The 24,052-nt window shown below is 60.6% G+C and overlaps 1 protein-coding gene across 1 annotated transcript in view; it reads left to right on the forward strand.

The window, feature by feature from the left end:
• The window catches only part of PDE2A (phosphodiesterase 2A), a 144,786-nt gene that overhangs the window by 104,507 nt on the left and 16,227 nt on the right, over window positions 1-24,052 (forward strand). Inside the window, exons 3-16 of the mRNA XM_054079289.1 lie at window positions 2,694-2,783; window positions 3,469-3,557; window positions 5,254-5,363; window positions 6,004-6,059; window positions 6,139-6,198; window positions 8,516-8,675; window positions 8,756-8,808; window positions 10,483-10,557; window positions 10,769-10,810; window positions 13,320-13,388; window positions 13,474-13,604; window positions 19,312-19,423; window positions 22,377-22,416; window positions 23,914-23,977. Of these exons, the coding sequence (XP_053935264.1) occupies window positions 2,694-2,783; window positions 3,469-3,557; window positions 5,254-5,363; window positions 6,004-6,059; window positions 6,139-6,198; window positions 8,516-8,675; window positions 8,756-8,808; window positions 10,483-10,557; window positions 10,769-10,810; window positions 13,320-13,388; window positions 13,474-13,604; window positions 19,312-19,423; window positions 22,377-22,416; window positions 23,914-23,977 (1,151 nt within the window). The remainder of the gene's footprint in view (window positions 1-2,693; window positions 2,784-3,468; window positions 3,558-5,253; window positions 5,364-6,003; window positions 6,060-6,138; window positions 6,199-8,515; window positions 8,676-8,755; window positions 8,809-10,482; window positions 10,558-10,768; window positions 10,811-13,319; window positions 13,389-13,473; window positions 13,605-19,311; window positions 19,424-22,376; window positions 22,417-23,913; window positions 23,978-24,052) is intronic.

Genomic DNA, 24,052 nt, shown 5'->3' on the forward strand with positions numbered 1-24,052 from the left:
CCATCCATCCATCCCAGGATCCATCCATCCATCCATCCATCCATCCATCCATCCCAGGATCCATCCATCCATCCATCCATCCCAGGATCCATCCATCCATCCATCCATCCATCCGTCCATCCATCCATCCATCCATCCATCCCAGGATCCATCCATCCATCCATCCATCCATCCATCCATCCATCCATCCCAGGATCCATCCATCCATCCATCCATCCCAGGATCCATCCATCCATCCATCCATCCGTCCATCCATCCATCCATCCATCCCAGGATCCATCCATCCATCCATCCATCCATCCATCCATCCCAGGATCCATCCATCCATCCATCCATCCCAGGATCCATCCATCCATCCATCCCAGGAGCCACCCAGCCAGCCAGGATCCATCCATCCATCCATCCATCCATCCATCCATCCATCCATCCCAGGATCCATCCATCCATCCATCCATCCATCCATCCATCCCAGGATCCATCCATCCATCCCAGGATCCATCCATCCATCCATCCATCCATCCCAGGATCCATCCATCCATCCATCCCAGGATCCATCCATCCATCCCAGGATCCATCCATCCATCCATCCCAGGAACCATCCGTCCATCCCAGGATCCATCCATCCATCCATCCATCCATCCATCCATCCATCCATCCATCCATCCCAGGAACCATCCGTCCATCCCAGGATCCATCCATCCATCCATCCATCCATCCATCCATCCATCCATCCCAGTAACCGTCCATCCCAGGATCCCACTATCCCAGTATTCCCAGTATCCCGGTCTCCCTCTATCCCAGGATCCCACTATCCCAGTCTCCCAGTAGCCCAGTCTCCAAGTCTCCCAGTAACCCACTGGGGGGAGGTGGCTAGCATTGGGGGGGCCGTGGCTAGCACTGAAGGGATGGGGGTGGCTAGCACTGGGGAGGCCATGGCTAGCACTGGGGCTGGTGTGGCTGGCACTGGGGGGAGCTGTGGCTAGCACTGAGGGTGGTGTGGCTAGCATTAAGGGTGCTGTGGCTACCACTGAGGGTGCCATGGCTAACACTGGGGGGGCCGTGGCTAGCATTGGGGGGGCGTGGCTAGCACTGGGGTGCTGTGGCTAGTGCTGAGGGTGTCGTGGCTAGCACTGGGAGGACCGTGGCTAGCACTGGGAGGACCGTGGCTAGCACTGGGGGGGCGTGGCTAGCACTGGGGGTGCTGTGGCTAGCACTGGGGGTACCATGGCAGGTATTGGGGGTGCTGTATCTAGCCTTGGGCGTGCCGTGGCTAGCCCTGGGGGTGTTGTGGCTACCACTGTTGCTGGTGTGGCTAGCACTGGAGTGCCGTGGCTAGCCCTGAGGGCGTTGTGGCTACCACCGTTGCTGGTGCAGCTAGCACTGGGGGGCCGTGGCTAGCCCTGGGGGCATTGTGGCTATCACTTTTAATGGTGTGGCTAGCACTGTTGCTGGTGTGGCTAGCACTGGAGTGCCGTGGCTAGCCCTGGGGGCGTTGTGGCTACCACTGTTGCTGGTGTGGCTAGCACTGGAGTGCCGTGGCTAGCCCTGGGGGCGTTGTGGCTACCACTGTTGCTGGTGTGGCTAGCACTGGGGTGCCATGGCTAGCCCTGGGGGTGTTGTGGCTACCACTATTGCTGGTGTGGCTAGCACTGGGGTGCCATGGTTAGCCCTAGGGTGCTGTGGCTAGCGCTGAGGGTGCTCTGGCTAGCTTTGGGGGTGACGTGGCTAGCACTGGGGGGGGCGTGGCTAGCACTGAGGGTGGTGTGGCTACCATTGAGGGTGCCATGGCTAGCACTGGGGGTGCCACGGCTAGCACTGGGGTGCCGTGGCTAGCACTTGGGGCATTGTGGCTACCACTGTTGCTGGTGTGGCTAGCACTGGGGTGCCATGGCTAGCCCTGGGGGTGTTGTGGCTACCACTATTGCTGGTGTGGCTAGCCCTGGGGTGCCGTGGCTAGCCCTGGGGGCGTTGTGGCTAGCACCGTTGCTGGTGTTGCTAGCACTGGGGTGCCGTGGCTAGCCCTGGGGGCGTTGTGGCTACCACTGTTGCTGCTGTGGCTAGCACTGGGGTACTGTGGCTAGTGAAGACATTGCTGTGGCTAGCACTGGGGGGGATGGCTACCATTGAGGGTGCCATGGCTAACACTGAGGGTGCCGTGGCTACCATTGAGGGTGCTGTGGCTAGCACTGGGGTACCGTGGCTAGCACTGGGGCTGGTGTGGCTACCACTGAGGGTGCTGTATCTAGCCTTGGGGGTGTGTGGCTAGCCCTGGGGTGCTGTGGCTAGCGCTGAGGGGGGCGTGGCTAGCACTGGGGGGGCGTGGCTAGCATTGAGGGTGCCATGGCTAGTGCTGAGGGTGCTGTGGCTAGTGCTGAAGGTGCCATGGCTAGCACTGGCATGCCGTGGCTAGCGCTGGGGGGTGCGTGGCTAGCACTGAGGGTGCTGTGGCTAGCACTGGGGGTGCCATGGTTAGCCCTGGGGTGCTCTGGCTAGCTTGGGGGGGGCGTGGCTAGCACTGGGGGGGCGTGGCTAGCACTGAGGGTGGTGTGGCTACCATTGAGGGTGCCATGGCTAGCACTGGGGGTGCCACGGCTAGCACTGGGGTGCCGTGGCTAGCCCTGGGGGCGTTGTGGCTAGCACCGTCGCTGGTGTGGCTACCCCAGGGGCTGGTGGCTAGCGTGGCTCTCTGGCAGGAGGCCCTGCTGGCCCTGGGGGCGGCGCTGGACGCGGGAGGGCTGCGCGACGCTCTGCGCCGCGGCCTCGAGGGGCTACTGCCGCGCCTGGTAAGTGGCCACCGCCTGGTAGCCACCGGGCTAGTGGGGGCCCCTGGGCCACTGGGGGCTGTGGGGGTAATGGTGGCCATGGGGGGATGGTGGCCATGGGGCTAATGGTGGCCATGGGGGATGGTGGCCATGGGGCTAATGGTGGCCATGGGGCTAATGGTGGCCATGGGGCGATGGTGGCCATGGGGGATGGTGGCCATGGGGGGATGGTGGCCATGGGGGATGGTGGCCATGGGGGATGGTGGCCATGGGGAGATGGTGGCCATGGGGGATGGTGGCCATGGGGATGGTGGCCATGGGGCTATGGTGGCCATGGGGCTAATGGTGGCCATGGGGATGATGGCCATGGGGATGGTGGCCATGGGGGATGGTGGCCATGGGGAGATGGTGGCCATGGGGGATGGTGGCCATGGGGATGGTGGCCATGGGGCTATGGTGGCCATGGGGCTGATGGTGGCCATGGGGCTAATGGTGGCCATGGGGGGATGGTGGCCATGGGGATGGTGGCCATGGGGGATGGTGGCCATGGGCTGATGGTGGCCATGGGGCTAATGGTGGCCATGGGGGATGGTGGCCATGGGGCTAATGGTGGCCATGGGGGGATGGTGGCCATGGGGGATGGTGGCCATGGGGCTAATGGTGGCCATGGGGGATGGTGGCCATGGGGCTGATGGTGTTCCCGCAGGAGCAGCTCCACCTCTATCTGTTGGATGGGGACACGCGGCTGAGCTGCCACGACCCTCCCCATGAGCTGCCCCAGCACGGCAAACTGCGGTGAGGAGAGCATCCGTCCATCCATCTCCATCCCATCCATCCCATCCCATCCCATCCATCCCATCCCATCCCATCCCATCCCATCCCATCCCATCCCATCCCATCCCATCCCCATCCCCATCTCCATCCCCATCTCCATCCCCATCCCCATCTCCATCCCCATCTCCATCCCCATCTCCATCCCCATCCCCATCCCCATCTCCATCCCCATCTCCATCCCCATCCCCATCTCCATCCCCATCTCCATCCCCATCTCCATCCCCATCTCCATCCCCATCCCCATCCCCATCCCCATCCCCATCTCCATCTCCATCTCCATCTCCATCCCCATCCCCATCTCCATCTCCATCTCCATCCCCATCTCCATCTCCATCTCCATCCCCATCTCCATCTCCATCTCCATCCCCATCTCCATCCCCATCCCCATCCCCATCCCCATCTCCATCCCCATCTCCATCTCCATCTCCATCCCCATCCCCATCCCCATCTCCATCCCCATCCCCATCCCCATCCCCATCCCCATCTCCATCCCCATCTCCATCTCCATCCCCATCCCCATCCCCATCCCCATCTCCATCCCCATCTCCATCTCCATCTCCATCCCCATCTCCATCCCCATCCCCATCTCCATCCCCATCTCCATCCCCATCCCCATCCCCATCCCCATCTCCATCCCCATCTCCATCTCCATCTCCATCTCCATCTCCATCTCCATCCCCATCTCCATCTCCATCCCCATCTCCATCCCCATCTCCATCCCCATCCCCATCCCCATCTCCATCCCCATCCCCATCCCCATCCCCATCCCCATCTCCATCCCCATCTCCATCTCCATCCCCATCTCCATCCCCATCCCCATCCCCATCTCCATCTCCATCCCCATCCCCATCCCCATCTCCATCTCCATCTCCATCCCCATCTCCATCCCCATCCCCATCCCCATCCCCATCTCCATCCCCATCCCCATCCCCATCCCCATCCCCATCTCCATCCCCATCTCCATCTCCATCCCCATCCCCATCCCCATCCCCATCTCCATCCCCATCTCCATCTCCATCTCCATCCCCATCTCCATCCCCATCTCCATCCCCATCTCCATCCCCATCTCCATCCCCATCCCCATCCCCATCCCCATCCCCATCTCCATCCCCATCTCCATCTCCATCCCCATCCCCATCCCCATCCCCATCTCCATCCCCATCTCCATCTCCATCTCCATCCCCATCTCCATCTCCATCTCCATCCCCATCCCCATCTCCATCCCCATCCCCATCCCCATCCCCATCCCCATCTCCATCCCCATCTCCATCTCCATCCCCATCTCCATCCCCATCCCCATCCCCATCTCCATCTCCATCCCCATCCCCATCTCCATCCCCATCTCCATCCCCATCCCCATCCCCATCCCCACCCCCATCCCCATCTCCATCCCCATCCCCATCCCCATCCCCATCCCCATCTCCATCCCCATCTCCATCTCCATCCCCATCTCCATCCCCATCCCCATCTCCATCTCCATCTCCATCCCCATCTCCATCTCCATCTCCATCTCCATCCCCATCCCCATCCCCATCCCCATCTCCATCCCCATCCCCATCCCCATCTCCATCTCCATCCCCATCTCCATCCCCATCCCCATCCCCATCCCCATCCCCATCCCCATCTCCATCCCCATCTCCCTCTCCGTTTCCTCCAGGGACGCTGTGCGGCGTCAGAAGCGTTTGGAATGTGGGGGACTCCTTCCCAGCGATCTCCCCGACTCCCACCTGGGGGACCTCGTGGCGCCCATCGCCCCCGGAACACAGGGTGGGAATAATGGAGACGGAGGGAGGGATGGAGGGAGGGATGGAGGGAGGGATGGAGGGATGGAGGGATGGAGGGAGGGATGGAGGGATGGAGGGATGGAGGGAGGGAGGGAGGGAGGGAGGGATGGAGGGATGGAGGGATGGAGGGAGGGAGGGAGGGAGGGATGGAGGGAGGGAGGGAGGGATGGAGGGAGGGATGGAGGGAGGGAGGGAGGGAGGGATGGAGGGATGGAGGGATGGAGGGAGGGATGGAGGGAGGGATGGAGGGAGGGAGGGAGGGAGGGAGGGAGGGAGGATGGAGGGAGGGAGGATGGAGGGATGGAGGGATGGAGGATGGAGGATGGAGGGATGGAGGATGGAGGATGGAGGATGGAGGGATGGAGGATGGAGGAGGGAGGATGGAGGATGGAGGATGGAGGATGGAGGATGGAGGGAGGGATGGAGGGATGGAGGGATGGAGGGATGGAGGGAGGGAGGGAGGGATGGAGGGATGGAGGATGGAGGATGGAGGATGGAGGGATGGAGGATGGAGGGATGGAGGGATGGAGGGAGGGAGGGAGGGATGGAGGGAGGGATGAGAAGGTGGATGGATGTGTGGACGGACAGACGGACGGAAGGACCAACCTTCTCCCCCCTGGCAGTCCTCATCATCCCGGTGGTGGACAAGGAGAGTGGGACGGTGGTTTGCGTCATCTTGGTGAGCGCGGGGCCGTGGGCTGAGCTCCGGAGGGTCCGGACACCGCCCGGACACGGTCCTCACCCCCCACCTCCCGCAGGTCCACTGCGGTCAACTGAGCGACGCCGACGAGCAGAACCTGCGCTCCTTGGAGAGACACGTGAGTGCCTCCGGACGGCGCCCGGGGACCCTCCACCGCCTGCCCCGAGGCCCACCTTGGAGAATCCCGGGGTCGTGGAGGTTGGAGAAGACCTCCAAGGTCACACAGCCCATCAACACGAAGGCGCCGACCAAACCGCGGCCGCGTGGACTCTGAACCCCTCCAGGGATGGAGACTCCGGCAGCGCCTCCGGGAAGCTTCATCCCATCCCTGGAGGGGTTGAAGGCCACGTTGGATGGAGCGCGGAGCAACCAGATCCTGTGGGAGGTGTCTCTGCCCACGGATCTGGATGGGCTTGGAGGTCCCTTCCAACCCAACTCAACCCAACTCAACCCAACTCAACCCATCCCATCCCAACCCATCCCATCCCATCCCAACCCATCCCAACCCATCCCATCCCATCCCAACCCATCCCATCCCATCCCATCCCAACCCAACCCATCCCATCCCAACCCAACCCAACCCAACCCAACCCAACCCAACCCATCCCATCCCAACCCATCCCATCCCATCCCAACCCATCCCAACCCATCCCATCCCAACCCAACCCAACCCATCCCAACCCATCCCAACCCAACCCAACCCATCCCATCCCAACCCATTCCATCCCATCCCAACCCATCCCATCCCATCCCATCCATCCCAACCCATCCCAACCCATCCCATCCATCCCATCCCATCCCATCCCATCCCATCCCAACCCATCCCATCCCATCCCAACCCATCCCATCCCATCCCATCCCATCCCAACCCATCCCAACCCAACCCAACCCATCCCAACCCATCCCATCCCAACCCATCCCATCCCAACCCATCCCAACCCAACCCATCCCAACCCAACCCAACTCAACCCATCCCAACCCATCCCATCCCAACCCATCCCATCCCAACCCAACCCATCCCAACCCATCCCATCCCAACCCATCCCATCCCATCCCATCCCAACCCATCCCATCCCAACCCATCCCAACCCAACCCATCCCATCCCATCCCATCCCAACCCAACCCAACCCAACCCATCCCAACCCAACCCATCCCATCCCATCCCATCCCAACCCAACCCATCCCAACCCATTCCATCCCATCCCAACCCATTCCATCCCATCCCAACCCATCCCATCCCATCCCATCCATCCCAACCCATCCCAACCCATCCCATCCCATCCCATCCCATCCCATCCCATCCCATCCCATCCCATCCCAACCCATCCCATCCCATCCCAACCCATCCCATCCCATCCCATCCCATCCCAACCCATCCCAACCCAACCCAACCCATCCCAACCCATCCCATCCCAACCCATCCCATCCCAACCCATCCCAACCCAACCCATCCCAACCCAACCCAACTCAACCCATCCCAACCCATCCCATCCCAACCCATCCCATCCCAACCCAACCCATCCCAACCCATCCCATCCCAACCCATCCCATCCCATCCCATCCCAACCCAACCCAACCCAACCCATCCCAACCCAACCCATCCCATCCCATCCCATCCCAACCCAACCCATCCCAACCCATTCCATCCCATCCCAACCCATTCCATCCCATCCCAACCCATCCCATCCCATCCCATCCCATCCCAACCCATCCCATCCATCCCATCCCATCCCATCCCATCCCAACCCATCCCAACCCAACCCATCCCATCCCATCCCATCCCAACCCATCCCATCCCAACCCATCCCATCCCATCCCAACCCATCCCAACCCATCCCATCCCAACCCATCCCAACCCATCCCAACCCATCCCATCCCAACCCATCCCAACCCATCCCATCCCATCCCAACCCATCCCATCCCATCCCAACCCATCCCATCCATCCCATCCCATCCCATCCATCCCATCCATCCCATCCATCCCATCCCATCCCAACGCATCCCATCCCATCCCAACCCATCCCATCCCATCCCAACCCATCCCAACCCAACCCAACCCAACCCATTCCATGATGTTCCACCACCCTTTCCATGAAGGAACTCCTCCCAATGTCCAACCCCACCCTCTCCTGGAGGAACCTGAGGTGGTTCCTCTCATCCCATCCCTCATTCCTTGGGAGAAGACACCAACTCCCACCTCCCCACAACCTCCTTCCCATAGGAGAGCCATGAGGTCTCCCCTCGGTCTTCTCCAAACCAAACCCCTCCGGGTCCCTCAACCCCTTCCCGGGTTCTCCAACCCCTTCCCGGGTTCTCCAACCCCTCCCGGGTTCTCCACTCCTTTCACCTTCCCCGGACTCCCTCCAACCCCTCAAGATCCCTCTTGGAGCGCGGGGTCGGAACTGACCCCCCCGGGACTCTTGGTGTCCCCCAGACGGTGGTGGCCTTCAAGCGCCTTCAGGCCCTGCAGAAGCTGCAGCCGTGGCCCCAGGTCAGCCTCTCCACCAGCTCCTCGCAGACCTCCTTGGCCAAAGCCGAGAAGGTTCCGGAAAGCGGCTACAACGCCCTGGATTCCAAGATCCTGCAGCTCTGCGGTGAGGTCGGGGTGAGGTCAGGGTGGGGTGGGGTGGGGTGGGTGGACCCGGAGAGCTGAGGACATCGTCCCCTCCTCCAGGTGAGCTCTACGACCTGGACGCCGCCTCCCTGCAGCTCAAGGTCATCAACTACGTGAGTAGCCGAGAGCGCCGACTGCTCACCTTCTCCATCAGTAGGGCCCAGAGTGAACAGCCTTCGCCATCAGTAGGGCCCAGAGTGAACAGCCTTCTCCATCAGTAGGGCCCAGAGTGAACAGCCCTGTGAGGACCATCAGTAGGGCCCAGAGTGAACAGCCCTGTGGGGACCATCAGTAGGGCCCAGAGTGAACAGCCCTGTGGGGACCCTCAGTAGGGCCCAGAGTGAACAGCCCTGTGGGGACCATCAGTAGGGCCCAGAGTGAACAGCCCTGTGGGGACCATCAGTAGGGCCCAGAGTGAACAGCCCTGTGGGGACCATCAGTAGGGCCCAGAGTGAACAGCCTTGTGGGGACCATCAGTAGGGCCCAGAGTGAACAGCCCTGTGGGGACCATCAGTAGGGCCCAGAGTGAACAGCCCTGTGGGGACCATCAGTAGGGCCCAGAGTGAACAGCCTGGTGGGGACCATCAGTAGGGCCCAGAGTGAACAGCCCTGTGGGGACCATCAGTAGGGCCCAGAGTGAACAGCCCTGTGGGGACCATCAGTAGGGCCCAGAGTGAACAGCCTTCTCCATCAGTAGGGCCCAGAGTGAACAGCCCTGTGGGGACCATCAGTAGGGCCCAGAGTGAACAGCCCTGTGGGGACCATCAGTAGGGCCCAGAGTGAACAGCCCTGTGGGGACCATCAGTAGGGCCCAGGGTGAACAGCCCTGTGGGGACCATCAGTAGGGCCCAGAGTGAACAGCCCTGTGAGGACCATCAGTAGGGCCCAGAGTGAACAGCCCTGTGGGGACCATCAGTAGGGCCCAGAGTGAACAGCCTTGTGGGGACCATCAGTAGGGCCCAGAGTGAACAGCCCTGTGGGGACCATCAGTAGGGCCCAGAGTGAACAGCCCTGTGGGGACCATCAGTAGGGCCCAGAGTGAACAGCCTTGTGGGGACCATCAGTAGGGCCCAGAGTGAACAGCCTTGTGGGGACCCTCAGTAGGGCCCAGAGTGAACAGCCCTGTGGGGACCCTCAGTAGGGCCCAGAGTGAACAGCCCTGTGGGGACCATCAGTAGGGCCCAGAGTGAACAGCCCTGTGGGGACCATCAGTAGGGCCCAGAGTGAACAGCCTTGTGGGGACCAACAGTAGGGCCCAGAGTGAATAGCCCTGTGGGGACCATCAGTAGGGCCCAGAGTGAACAGCGTTGTGGGGACCATCAGTAGGGCCCAGAGTGAACAGCCTTGTGGGGACCATCAGTAGGGCCCAGAGTGAACAGCCTTGTGGGGACCATCAGTAGGGCCCAGAGTGAACAGCCCTGTGGGGACCATCAGTAGGGCCCAGAGTGAACAGCCTTGTGGGGACCATCAGTAGGGCCCAGAGTGAACAGCCTTGTGGGGACCATCAGTAGGGCCCAGAGTGAACAGCCTTGTGGGGACCATCAGTAGGGCCCAGAGTGAACAGCCCTGTGGGGACCATCAGTAGGGCCCAGAGTGAACAGCCTTGTGGGGACCATCAGTAGGGCCCAGAGTGAACAGCCTTGTGGGGACCATCAGTAGGGCCCAGAGTGAACAGCCCTGTGGGGACCCTCAGTAGGGCCCAGAGTGAACAGCCCTGTGGGGACCCTCAGTAGGGCCCAGGGTTAACGGGGTGTCCCCGGGGGGGTTCCGACTCTGTCCCCCCACAGCTGCGAGAGGAGACCCAATCCCTGAGCTGCTGCCTCCTGCTCGTCTCCGAGGACAACCACCAACTCTTCTGCCAGGTGGGAAGAGCCGGAACGCCGGCACGGACGGAACCACGGACGGAGGGAGGGACGGAGGGAGGGATGGAGAGATGGAGGGATGGATGTGGAGATGCATGGGTGGTTGATTTGTGGTGGGATGGGACCACCCTAGAAGGTCCCCTGGTGTTCCCCAGAGCTCCCCAGGGTTTGGTCGTCCCCTCATGTCACCACTCTCCTCTGTTCCTTCCAGGTGGTCGGAGATCGCGTCCTGGAGGAGGAGATCAGCTTCTCGGTGAGTCAGAAGGTCCCAGGGGTGAGGGGCAGAAGGTCCTATGGGTGAGGGGCAGAAGGTCCCACGGGTGAGGGTCAGAAGGTCCTATGGGTGAGGATCAGAAGGTCCCATGGGTGAGGGGCAGAAGGTCCCATGGGTGAGGGGCAGAAGGTCCTATGGGTGAGGGGCAGAAGGTCCCATGGGTGAGGGTCAGAAGGTCCTATGGGTGAGGGGCAGAAGGTCCCATGGGTGAGGGGCAGAAGGTCCTATGGGTGAGGGGCAGAAGGTCCCATGGGTGAGGGGCAGAAGGTCCTATGGGTGAGGGTCAGAAGGTCCTATGGGTGAGGATCAGAAGGTCCCATGGGTGAGGGGCAGAAGGTCCCATGGGGTGAGGGGCAGAAGGTCCCATGGGTGAGGGGCAGAAGGTCCTATGGGTGAGGGGCAGAAGGTCCCATGGGTGAGGATCAGAAGGTCCCATGGGTGAGGGGCAGAAGGTCCTATGGGTGAGGATCAGAAGGTCCCATGGGGTGAGGGGCAGAAGGTCCTATGGGGTGAGGGTCAGAAGGTCCTATGGGTGAGGATCAGAAGGTCCCATGGGTGAGGATCAGAAGGTCCTATGGGTGAGGGTCAGAAGGTCCTATGGGTGAGGGTCAGAAGGTCCCATGGGGTGAGGGGCAGAAGGTCCCATGGGTGAGGGGCAGAAGGTCCTATGGGTGAGGATCAGAAGGTCCCATGGGTGAGGGGCAGAAGGTCCCATGGGGTGAGGGGCAGAAGGTCCCATGGGTGAGGATCAGAAGGTCCCATGGGTGAGGGGCAGAAGGTCCTATGGGTGAGGGTCAGAAGGTCCTATGGGGTGAGGGTCAGAAGGTCCTATGGGGTGAGGATCAGAAGGTCCTATGGGTGAGGGTCAGAAGGTCCCATGGGGTGAGGGTCAGAAGGTCCTATGGGTGAGGATCAGAAGGTCCCATGGGGTGAGGGTCAGAAGGTCCTATGGGTGAGGATCAGAAGGTCCTATGGGTGAAGGTCAGAAGGTCCTATGGGTGAGGGTCAGAAGGTCCTATGGGTGAGGGTCAGAAGGTCCCATGGGGTGAGGGTCAGAAGGTCCCATGGGGTGAGGATCAGAAGGTCCCATGGGTGAGGGTCAGAAGGTCCTATGGGTGAGGGTCAGAAGGTCCTATGGGTGAGGGTCAGAAGGTCCCATGGGTGAGGGTCAGAAGGTCCCATGGGGTGAGGGGCAGAAGGTCCTATGGGTGAGGGTCAGAAGGTCCCATGGGGTGAGGGTCAGAAGGTCCCATGGGGTGAGGATCAGAAGGTCCCATGGGTGAGGGTCAGAAGGTCCTATGGGTGAGGGTCAGAAGGTCCTATGGGTGAGGGTCAGAAGGTCCCATGGGGTGAGGGTCAGAAGGTCCTATGGGTGAGGGTCAGAAGGTCCCATGGGGTGAGGGTCAGAAGGTCCTATGGGTGAGGGTCAGAAGGTCCCATGGGTGAGGATCAGAAGGTCCTATGGGTGAGGGTCAGAAGGTCCCATGGGGTGAGGATCAGAAGGTCCTATGGGGTGAGGGTCAGAAGGTCCTATGGGTGAGGGTCAGAAGGTCCTATGGGTGAGGGTGAGAAGGTCCTATGGGTGAGGATCAGAAGGTCCCATGGGTGAGGATCAGAAGGTCCTATGGGTGAGGATCAGAAGGTCCCATGGGGTGAGGGTCAGAAGGTCCTATGGGTGAGGATCAGAAGGTCCTATGGGGTGAGGGTCAGAAGGTCCTATGGGTGAGGATCAGAAGGTCCAATGGGGTGAGGGTCAGAAGGTCCTATGGGTGAGGATCAGAAGGTCCTATGGGGTGAGGGTCAGAAGGTCCCATGGGGTGAGGATCAGAAGGTCCTATGGGTGAGGGGCAGAAGGTCCTATGGGTGAGGGTCAGAAGGTCCCATGGGGTGAGGGGCAGAAGGTCCTATGGGTGAGGGTCAGAAGGTCCCATGGGTGAGGGTCAGAAGGTCCTATGGGTGAGGGTCAGAAGGTCCTATGGGGTGAGGGTCAGAAGGTCCTATGGGTGAGGGGCAGAAGGTCCTATGGGTGAGGGTCAGAAGGTCCTATGGGTGAGGATCAGAAGGTCCTATGGGTGAGGATCAGAAGGTCCCATGGGTGAGGGTCAGAAGGTCCTATGGGGTGAGGGTCAGAAGGTCCTATGGGTGAGGGTCAGAAGGTCCCATGGGGTGAGGGTCAGAAGGTCCCATGGGGTGAGGATCAGAAGGTCCTATGGGGTGAGGATCAGAAGGTCCTATGGGTGAGGATCAGAAGGTCCTATGGGGTGAGGATCAGAAGGTCCTATAGGTGAAGGTCAGAAGGTCCTATGGGTGAAGGTCAGAAGGTCCCAGAAGGTTGTGTGGAGGGATCGCCGAGAACCGGGAGGTCCCTGAGGTGGTGGCAGAAGCCCCCATGGTGGGACCAGAGCGGAGGGCCATGAGGAGCTCGGGTGGAGCACGAGGTGGGGTCAGAAGGTCCCGTGGTCCCACCCGTGTCCCCCTCGGCCCACAGCTGACCTTCGGGCGCCTGGGACAGGTGGTGGAGGACAAGAAGTCCATCACCTTGAAGGACATCAGCGAGGTGGGTTCCAACCTTGGCTGAAACCGCCCCGTGGGGACATCCCGAGAGGTGGGGACGGAGGTGAGGACCTCTCCTGTCCTCGCAGGAGGAGCAGAAGCAGCTGGGCACCATGTTGGGCTGTGAGGTCACCTCCATGCTGGGCGTCCCCGTCATCAGCAGAGCCACCTCCCAGGTGGTGGCCTTGGCCTGCGCCTTCAACAAGCTGAGCGGGGAGAGGTGAGCGGGGACAACCTGGAGACCTCCATGGGGGAGAACCTGGAGACCTCCATGGGGGAGAACCTGGAGACCTCCATGGTGGAGAACCTGGAGACCTCCATGGTGGAGAAAGGGAGAACCTGGAGACCTCCATGGTGGAGAACCTGGAGACCTCCATGGTGGAGAACCTGGAGACCTCCATGGGGGACAACCTGGAGACCTCCATGGTGGAGAACCTGGAGACCTCCATGGTGGAGAAAGGGAGAACCTGGAGACCTCCGTGGTGGAGAACCTGGAGACCTCCATGGTGGAGAAAGGGAGAACCTGGAGACCTCCGTGGTGGAGAACCTGGAGACCTCCATGGTGGAGAAAGGGAGGACGTGGAGATCTCCATGGTGGAGAACCTGGAGACCTCCATGGTGGAGAAGGTGGAGATCTCCATGGTGGAGAACCTGGAGACCTCCATGGTGGAGAACCTGGAGACCTCCATGGTGGAGAACCTGGAGACCTCCATGGTGGAGAAAGGGAGAAGGTGGAGATCTCCATGGTGGAGAAAGGGAGAAGGTGGAGATCTCCATGGTGGAGAATGGGAGAAGGTGGAGATCTCCATGGTGGAGAAAGGGAGAAGGTGGAGATCTCCATGGTGGAGAAGGTGGAGACCTCCATGGTGGAGAAAGGGAGAAGGTGGAGACCTCCATGGTGGAGAAAGGGAGAAGGTGGAGAACTCCATGGTGGAGAAAGGGAGAAGGTGGAGATCTCCATGGTGGAGAACGGGAGAAGGTGGAGATCTCCATGGTGGAGAAAGGGAGAAGGTGGAGATCTCCATGGTGGAGAACGGGAGAAGGTGGAGATCTCCATGGTGGAGAAAGGGAGAAGGTGGAGATCTCCACGGTGGAGAACGGGAGAAGGTGGAGATCTCCATGGTGGAGAAAGGGAGAAGGTGGAGATCTCCACGGTGGAGAACGGGAGAAGGTGGAGATCTCCATGGTGGAGAAAGGGAGAAGGTGGAGATCTCCATGGTGGAGAAAGGGAGAAGGTGGAGATCTCCATGGTGGAGAAAGGGAGAAGGTGGAGATCTCCATGGTGGAGAAAGGGAGAAGGTGGAGATCTCCATGGTGGAGAACGGGAGAAGGTGGAGATCTCCATGGTGGAGAACGGGAGAAGGTGGAGAGCTCCATGGTGGAGAACGGGAGAAGGTGGAGATCTCCACGGTGGAGAACGGGAGAAGGTGGAGATCTCCACGGTGGAGAACGGGAGAAGGTGGAGATCTCCATGGTGGAGAACGGGAGAAGGTGGAGAGCTCCATGGTGGAGAAAGGGAGAAGGTGGAGATCTCCGTGGTGGAGAACGGGAGAAGGTGGAGACCTCCATGGTGGAGAAAGGGAGAAGGTGGAGATCTCCACGGTGGAGAACGGGAGAAGGTGGAGATCTCCATGGTGGAGAAAGGGAGAAGGTGGAGATCTCCATGGTGGAGAACGGGAGAAGGTGGAGATCTCCATGGTGGAGAACGGGAGAAGGTGGAGACCTCCGTGGTGGAGAAAGGGAGAAGGTGGAGATATCCATGGTGGAGAAAGGGAGAAGGTGGAGATCTCCATGGTGGAGAAAGGGAGAAGGTGGAGATCTCCACGGTGGAAAAAGGGAGAAGGTGGAGATCTCCTTGGTGGAGAAGGTGGAGATCTCCATGGTGGAGAAAGGGAGAAGGTGGAGATCTCCATGGTGGAGAAGGTGGAGACCTCCATGGTGGAGAAAGGGAGAAGGTGGAGACCTCCATGGTGGAGAAAGGGAGAAGGTGGAGACCTCCACGGTGGAGAACGGGAGAAGGTGGAGATCTCCATGGTGGAGAAAGGGAGAAGGTGGAGATCTTTGTGGTGGAGAAAGGGAGAAGGTGGAGATCTCCATGGTGGAGAAAGGGAGAAGGTGGAGACCTCCATGGTGGAGAACGGGAGAAGGTGGAGATCTCCATGGTGGAGAAAGGGAGAAGGTGGAGATCTCCATGGTGGAGAAAGGGAGAAGGTGGAGATCTCCATGGTGGAGAACGGGAGAAGGTGGAGATCTCCCTGGTGGAGAACGGGAGAAGGTGGAGACCTCCGTGGTGGAGAACGGGAGAAGGTGGAGACCTCCACGGTGGAGAAAGGGAGAAGGTGGAGATCTCCACGGTGGAGAAAGGGAGAAGGTGGAGATCTCCACGGTGGAGAAAGGGAGAAGGTGGAGATCTCCATGGTGGAGAACGGGAGAAGGTGGAGATCTCCATGGTGGAGAACGGGAGAAGGTGGAGATCTCCACGGTGGAGAACGGGAGAAGGTGGAGATCTCCATGGTGGAGAACGGGAGAAGGTGGAGATCTCCACGGTGGAGAAAGGGAGAAGGTGGAGATCTCCATGGTGGAGAACGGGAGAAGGTGGAGATCTCCATGGTGGAGAACGGGAGAAGGTGGAGATCTCCACGGTGGAGAAAGGGAGAAGGTGGAGATCTCCACGGTGGAGAACGGGAGAAGGTGGAGATCTCCATGGTGGAGAACGGGAGAAGGTGGAGATCTCCACGGTGGAGAAAGGGAGAAGGTGGAGATCTCCATGGTGGAGAACGGGAGAAGGTGGAGATCTCCACGGTGGAGAAAGGGAGAAGGTGGAGATCTCCATGGTGGAGAACGGGAGAAGGTGGAGAGCTCCATGGTGGAGAACGGGAGAAGGTGGAGATCTCCATGGTGGAGAACGGGAGAAGGTGGAGACCTCCATGGTGGAGAAAGGGAGAAGGTGGAGACCTCCATGGTGGAGAAAGGGAGAAGGTGGAGATCTCCGTGGTGGAGAACGGGAGAAGGTGGAGACCTCCGTGGTGGAGAAAGGGAGAAGGTGGAGACCTCCATGGTGGAGAAAGGGAGAAGGTGGAGATCTCCATGGTGGAGAACGGGAGAAGGTGGAGATCTCCGTGGTGGAGAACGGGAGAAGGTGGAGACCTCCGTGGTGGAGAAAGGGAGAAGGTGGAGATATCCATGGTGGAGAAAGGGAGAAGGTGGAGATCTCCACGGTGGAGAAAGGGAGAAGGTGGAGATCTCCACGGTGGAAAAAGGGAGAAGGTGGAGATCTCCTTGGTGGAGAAGGTGGAGATCTCCATGGTGGAGAAAGGGAGAAGGTGGAGATCTCCATGGTGGAGAAAGGGAGAAGGTGGAGATCTCCACGGTGGAAAAAGGGAGAAGGTGGAGATCTCCTTGGTGGAGAAGGTGGAGATCTCCATGGTGGAGAAAGGGAGAAGGTGGAGATCTCCATGGTGGAGAACGGGAGAAGGTGGAGATCTCCATGGTGGAGAAAGGGAGAAGGTGGAGATCTCCATGGTGGAGAAAGGGAGAAGGTGGAGATCTCCACGGTGGAAAAAGGGAGAAGGTGGAGATCTCCGTGGTGGAGAACGGGAGAAGGTGGAGATCTCCGTGGTGGAGAACGGGAGAAGGTGGAGATCTCCGTGGTGGAGAACGGGAGAAGGTGGAGATCTCCACGGTGGAGAACGGGAGAAGGTGGAGATCTCCACGGTGGAGAAAGGGAGAACGTGGAGATCTCCATGGTGGAGAACGGGAGAAGGTGGAGATCTCCATGGTGGAGAAAGGGAGAAGGTGGAGATCTCCACGGTGGAGAAAGGGAGAAGGTGGAGATCTCCACGGTGGAGAAAGGGAGAAGGTGGAGATCTCCATGGTGGAGAAAGGGAGAAGGTGGAGATCTCCATGGAGAAAGGGAGAAGGTGGAGACCTCCATGGTGGAGAAAGGGAGAAGGTGGAGATCTCCATGGTGGAGAAAGGGAGAAGGTGGAGATCTCCGTGGTGGAGAACGGGAGAAGGTGGAGACCTCCGTGGTGGAGAACGGGAGAAGGTGGAGACCTCCATGGTGGAGAACGGGAGAAGGTGGAGATCTCCGTGGTGGAGAACGGGAGAAGGTGGAGATCTCCATGGTGGAGAAAGGGAGAAGGTGGAGACCTCCATGGTGGAGAAAGGGAGAACGTGGAGATCTCCACGGTGGAGAAAGGGAGAAGGTGGAGATCTCCATGGTGGAGAACGGGAGAAGGTGGAGATCTCCATGGAGAAAGGGAGAAGGTGGAGATCTCCATGGTGGAGAACGGGAGAAGGTGGAGATCTCCATGGTGGAGAAAGGGAGAAGGTGGAGATCTCCATGGAGAAAGGGAGAAGGTGGAGATCTCCATGGTGGAGAAAGGGAGAAGGTGGAGATCTCCGTGGTGGAGAACGGGAGAAGGTGGAGATCTCCATGGTGGAGAAAGGGAGAAGGTGGAGATCTCCGTGGTGGAGAAAGGGAGAAGGTGGAGATCTCCATGGTGGAGAAAGGGAGAAGGTGGAGATCTCCATGGTGGAGAAAGGGAGAAGGTGGAGATCTCCGTGGTGGAGAAAGGGAGAAGGTGGAGATCTCCGTGGTGGAGAACGGGAGAAGGTGGAGACCTCCATGGTGGAGAAAGGGAGAACGTGGAGATCTCCATGGTGGAGAAAGGGAGAAGGTGGAGATCTCCATGGTGGAGAAAGGGAGAAGGTGGAGATCTCCATGGTGGAGAAAGGGAGAAGGTGGAGACATCTATGGTGGAGAAAGGGAGAAGGTGGAGATCTCCACGGTGGAGAAAGGAAGAAGGTGGAGATCTCCATGGAGAAAGGGAGAAGGTGGAGATCTCCATGGTGGAGAAAGGGAGAAGGTGGAGATCTCCATGGAGAAAGGGAGAAGGTGGAGATCTCCATGGTGGAGAAAGGGAGAAGGTGGAGATCTCCACGGTGGAGAAAGGGAGAAGGTGGAGACATCTATGGTGGAGAAAGGGAGAAGGTGGAGATCTCCATGGTGGAGAAAGGGAGAAGGTGGAGATCTCCATGGTGGAGAAAGGGAGAAGGTGGAGACATCTATGGTGGAGAAAGGGAGAAGGTGGAGATCTCCATGGTGGAGAAAGGGAGAACGTGGGCACCTGGAGGGTCTCCACGGAGGAGAAAGGGAGAACGTGGGCACCTGGAGGGTCTCCACGGAGGAGAAAGGGAGAACGTGGGCACCTGGAGGGTCTCCATGGTGGAGAAAGGGAGAACGTGGGCACCTGGAGGATCTCCACGGAGGAGAAAGGGAGAACGTGGGCACCTGGAGGGTCTCCACGGTGGAGAAAGGGAGAACGTGGGCACCTGGAGGGTCTCCATGGAGGAGAAAGGGAGAACGTGGGCACCTGGAGGGTCTCCACGGAGGAGAAAGGGAGAACGTGGGCACCTGGAGGGTCTCCACGGTGGAGAAAGGGAGAACGTGGGCACCTGGAGGGTCTCCATGGAGGAGAAAGGGAGAACGTGGGCACCTGGAGGGTCTCCACGGAGGAGAAAGGGAGAACGTGGGCACCTGGAGGGTCTCCATGGAGGAGAAAGGGAGAACGTGGGCACCTGGAGGGTCTCCACGGAGGAGAAAGGGAGAACGTGGGCACCTGGAGGGTCTCCACGGAGGAGAAAGGGAGAACGTGGGCACCTGGAGGGTCTCCACGGTGGAGAAAGGGAGAACGTGGGCACCTGGAGGGTCTCCACGGTGGAGAAAGGGAGAACGTGGGCACCTGGAGGGTCTCCGTGGAGGAGAAAGGGAGAACGTGGGCACCTGGAGGGTCTCCGTGGAGGAGAAAGGGAGAACGTGGGCACCTGGAGGGTCTCCACGGTGGAGAACGAGGGGCGGGTGGGCATGGGGTGGTGGGGAGGGGCCATGGGGACGTTCCTCCACCGCGAGGTCTCCTCCGCAGCTACTCGGCGGCGGATGAGCACAAGATCCAGCACTGCTTCTGCTACACCTCCACGGTCCTCACCAGCACGTTGGCCTTCCAGAAGGAGCAGAAGCTCAAGTGCGAGTGCCAGGTGAGCACCGGGGCTCACGTCCCACCTGGGACACGGCCGTGTTTGTCCCCCGTCCACCCGGTTCCTCACCACGTCCATGTCACCATGGTTCCTCACCACGTCCCCCGTCCCCCTGGTTCCTCACCATGTCCCATGTCACCACAGTTCCTCACCGTGTCCCCTCAGATCCTCACCGTGTCCTCTGTCCCCCCAGTTCCTCCCCGTGTCCCCCTGGTTCCTCACCGTGTCCATGTCACCATGGTTCCTCACCGTGTCCCCTCAGATCCTCACCATGTCCTGTGTCCTCCTGGTTTCTCCCCATGTCCCGTGTCCTCCTGGTTCCTCACCGTGTCCCCCCAGTTCCTCACCATGTCCTGCATCCACCTGGTCCCTCACCGTGTCCTCTGTCCACCCAGTCCTCTGGTGGACCTCTGTCTCTCTGGTTCCTCACCATGTCCTGTGTCCTCTCAGTTCCTCACCATGTCCTGTGTCCATCTGGTTCCTCACCGTGTCCTCTGTCACCACGGTTCCTCACCGTGTCCCTCTGGTTCCTCCCCATGTCCTGTGTCCCCTCAGGTCCTCCCCATGTCCATGTCACCACAGTTCCTCCCTGTGTCCCGCGTCCACCTGGTTCCTCCCCATGTCCTCTGTCCACTCAGTTCCTCACTGTGTCTCTCTGGTTTCTCCCCATGTCCTCTGTCACCCTGGTTCCTCACCGTGTCCCCTCAGGTCCTCACCATGTCCATGTCCCCCCAGTTCCTCACCGTGTCCTCTGTCCATCTGGTTCCTCACTGTGTTCCTCTGGTTCCTCTCCATGTCCCGTGTCCCCCAGTTCCTCCCCATGTCCCCTGTCCCCCTGGTTCCTCACCGTGTACGTGTTACCACGGTTCCTCCCCGTGTCCCCTCAGATCCTCCCCATGTCCTGTCTTCCTCTGGTTCCTCCCCATGTCCCGTGTCCTCCCAGTTCCTCCTGGTGTCCCCACGGTTCCTCACCATGTCCCCTCAGATCCTCTCCATGTCTTCTGTCCACGTGGTTCCTCACTGTGTCCCCTCAGATCCTCACCATATCCTGTGTCCCCCTGGTCCCTCACCGTGTCCTCTGTCCACCCAGTTCCTCACTGTGTCTCTCTGGTTCCTCACCATGTCCCGTGTCCCCCCGGTTCCTCACCGTGTCCCATGTCACTACGGTTCCTCACCGTGTCCCCTCAGGTCCTCACCATGTCCATGTCACCACAGTTCCTCCCCATGTCCTGTGTCCCCCCCAGTTCCTCACCGTGTCCTCTGTCCATCTGGTCCCTCACTGTGTTCCTCTGGTTCCTCCCCATGTCCCCTGTCCCCCCAGTTCCTCACCGTGTCCCATGTCACCACGGTTCCTCACTGTGTCCCCTCAGGTTCTCACCATGTCCTGTGTCCTTCTGGTTCCTCCCTGTGTCCTCTGTCCCCCTGGTTCCTCACTGTGTCCCCTCAGATCCTCCCCATGTCCTCTGTCCCCCCAGTTCCTCACTGTGTCCCCCTGGTTCCTCCCCATGTCCCATGTACCCCCTGGTTCCTCACTGTGTCCATGTCACCACGGTTCCTCACCGTGTCCCCTCAGATCCTCACCATATCCTCTGTCCACCCGGTTCCTCACCATATCCTGCGTCCCCCTGGTCCCTCACCGTGTCCTCTGTCCACCCAGTTCCTCACTGTGTCCCCCTGGTTCCTCCCCATGTCCCATGTCACCACGGTTCCTCACTGTGTCTCTCTGGTTCCTCCCCATGTCCTGTGTCCCCTCAGTTCCTCCCCGTGTCCCGTGTTCCCCTGGTTCCTCACCGTGTCCTCTGTCACCACGGTTCCTCACCGTGTCCTGTGTCCATCTGGTCCCTCACCGTGTCCCCTGTGACTTCAGTTCCTCCCTGTGTCCCGTGTCCTCCCAGTTTCTCCCCGTGTCCCGTGTCCCCCTGGTTCCTCCCCATGTCCTCTGTCACCACGGTTCCTCACTGTGTCCCCTCAGATCATCACCATATGCCGTGTCCCCCTGGTTCCTCACCGTGTCCTCTGTCCCCCCGGTTCCTCACTTTGTCCCTTGACCCTCAAGTTCCTCCTGGTGTCTCCTGTCCCCCCAGTTCCTCCTGGTGTCTCTTCAGTTCCTCGCAGTGCCCCCCCGTTTCCTCCTGCTGCCCCCCCGTTTCCTGTTGCTGTCCCCCTGTTTCCTCCCACTGTCCCCCCATTTCCTCACGCTGTCCCCCCATTTCCTGTCAGTGCCCCCCGTTTCCTCCCGGTGTCCCCCCGTTTCCTCCCGCTCTCCCCCCATTTCCTGCCGCTGCCCCCCCCATTTCCTGACGCTGCCCCCCCATTTCCTCCTACTGTCCCCCCATTTCCTGACGCTGTCCCCCCTTTTCCTCCCACTGTCCCCCCATTTCCTCCCACTGTCCCCCCATTTCCTGACGCTGTCCCCCCATTTCCTCCCACTGTCCCCCCATTTCCTGACGCTGTCCCCCCATTTCCTCCCGCTGTCCCCCCGTTTCCTCCCGCTCTCCCCCCATTTCCTCACAGTGTCCCCCCATTTCCTGTCGCTGCCCCCCCGTTTCCTCCCACTGCCCCCCATTTCCTGTCACTGCCCCCCCATTTCCTCCCGCTCTCCCCCCATTTCCTGTTGCTGCCCCCCTGTTTCCTCCCGCTCTCCCCCCATTTCCTCCCACTGCCCCCCCATTTCCTGTTGCTGCCCCCCCGTTTCCTGTTGCTGCCCCCCCATTTCCTGACGCTGCCCCCCCATTTCCTGACGCTGCCCCCCCGTTTCCTCCCGCTGCCCCCCCGTTTCCTGATGCAGCCCCCCCGTTTCCTGTTGCTGCCCCCCCATTTCCTGACGCTGCCCCCCCATTTCCTGACGCTGCCCCCCCGTTTCCTCCCGCTGCCCCCCCGTTTCCTGATGCAGCCCCCCCGTTTCCTGTTGCTGTCCCCCCCCTTTCCTGACGCTGCCCCCCCGTTTCCGCAGGCGCTGCTGCAGGTGGCCAAGAACCTCTTCACGCATTTGGGTACGTGCAGGGACGCCCCCACCTGCGCATGCCATGGCGTTCCGTCGCGTTCCGTCATGTCCCGTCGCATGCCGTCGTGTGTCGTCGTGTTCCGTTGCGTGCTTTTGCGTTCCGTCGCGTTCCGTCGCGTGCTTTTGCGTTCCGTCGCGTTCCGTTGCGTGCTTTTGCGTTCCGTCGCGTGCCATCATGTGCCATCGTGTTCCGTCGCGTTCCGTCGCGTGCTTTTGCGTTCCGTCGCGTTCCGTCGCGTTCCGTCACGTGCTTTTGCGTTCCGTCGCGTTCCATCGCGTGCCATCGCGTTCCGTCGCGTTCCATCGCGTGCTTTTGCGTTCCGTCACGTGCCATCGCGTGCTGTCGCGTGCCATCGCATTCCGTCGTGTGCCGTCGCGTTCCGTCACGTTCCGTCGCGTTCCGTCACGTGCTTTTGCGTTCCGTCGCGTGCCGTCGCGTTCCATCGCGTGCTTTTGCGTTCCGTCACGTGCCATCGCGTGCTGTCGCGTGCCATCGCATTCCGTCGCGTGCCGTCGCGTTCCGTCGCGTTCCGTCGTGTTCCGTCACGTGCTTTTGCGTTCCGTCGCGTTCCGTCACGTGCTTTTGCGTTCCGTCGCGTGCTGTCGCGTTCCGTCGCGTGCTTTTGCGTTCCGTCACGTGCCATCGCGTGCTGTCGCGTGCTGTCGCATTCTGTCGTGTGCCGTCGCGTTCCGTTGCGTTCCGTCGCGTGCTTTTGCATTCTGTCGCGTTCCGTCGCGTTCCGTCGCATGCTGTCGCGTTCCGTCGCGTTCCGTCACGTTCCGTCGCGTGCTTTTGCGTGCCGTCGCATGCCATCACGTTCCGTCGCGTTCCGTCGCGTGCTTTTGCGTTCCGTCGCGTGCTGTCGCGTGCCGTCATGTTCCATCGCGTGCCATCGCATTCCATCGCGTTCCGTCGCGTGCTTTTGCGTTCCGTCACGTGCCATCGCATGCTGTCGCGTGCCATCGCATTCCGTCGTGTGCCGTCGCGTGCCGTCGCGTGCTTTTGTGTTCTGTCGTGTTCCATCGCGTGCTTTTGCGTTCCGTCGCGTGCCGTGCCGTGTCATCCCGTGCCGTCGTGTGCCGTGGCGTTCCGTCACATTCCGTCACATTCCGTCGCACGCCATCGCGTCCCGTGCCGTTGTGTTCCATCGCGTTCCGTCACATTCTGTCGCGTGCCGTGGCGTGCCTTCGCGTTCCATGCTGTCGCATTCCATCGCGTGCCGTCGTGTTCCGTCACGTTCTGTCACATTCCGTCGCATTCCGTCGTGTTCCATCGCGTTCCGTCATGTTCCATCGCGTTCCGTCGTGTTCCGTTGCGTGCCGTGTCATCGCATGCTGTCGTGTGCCGTTGCGTGCCGTCGCGTTCCATTGCGTCTCGTTGCATTCCGTCGCGTTCCGTCGCGTTCCGTGGCGTTCCGTGCCGTGCGGTGCGGTGCGGTGGTGTCACGGCTGTGTCCGCGCGGCTCTCTGACGGCGGCTCCCGCAGATGACGTCTCGGTGCTGCTGCAGGAGATCATCACCGAGGCGAGGAACCTCAGCAACGCCGAGATGTGAGTGACGGCGCACACGGGGGGACCTCTCCCCATCCCCATCTCCATCTCCATCCCCATCTCCATCCCCATCCC

This window comes from Cuculus canorus, chromosome 1 (genome assembly GCF_017976375.1).
Source record: "Cuculus canorus isolate bCucCan1 chromosome 1, bCucCan1.pri, whole genome shotgun sequence".
Lineage (NCBI taxonomy): Eukaryota > Metazoa > Chordata > Aves > Cuculiformes > Cuculidae > Cuculus > Cuculus canorus.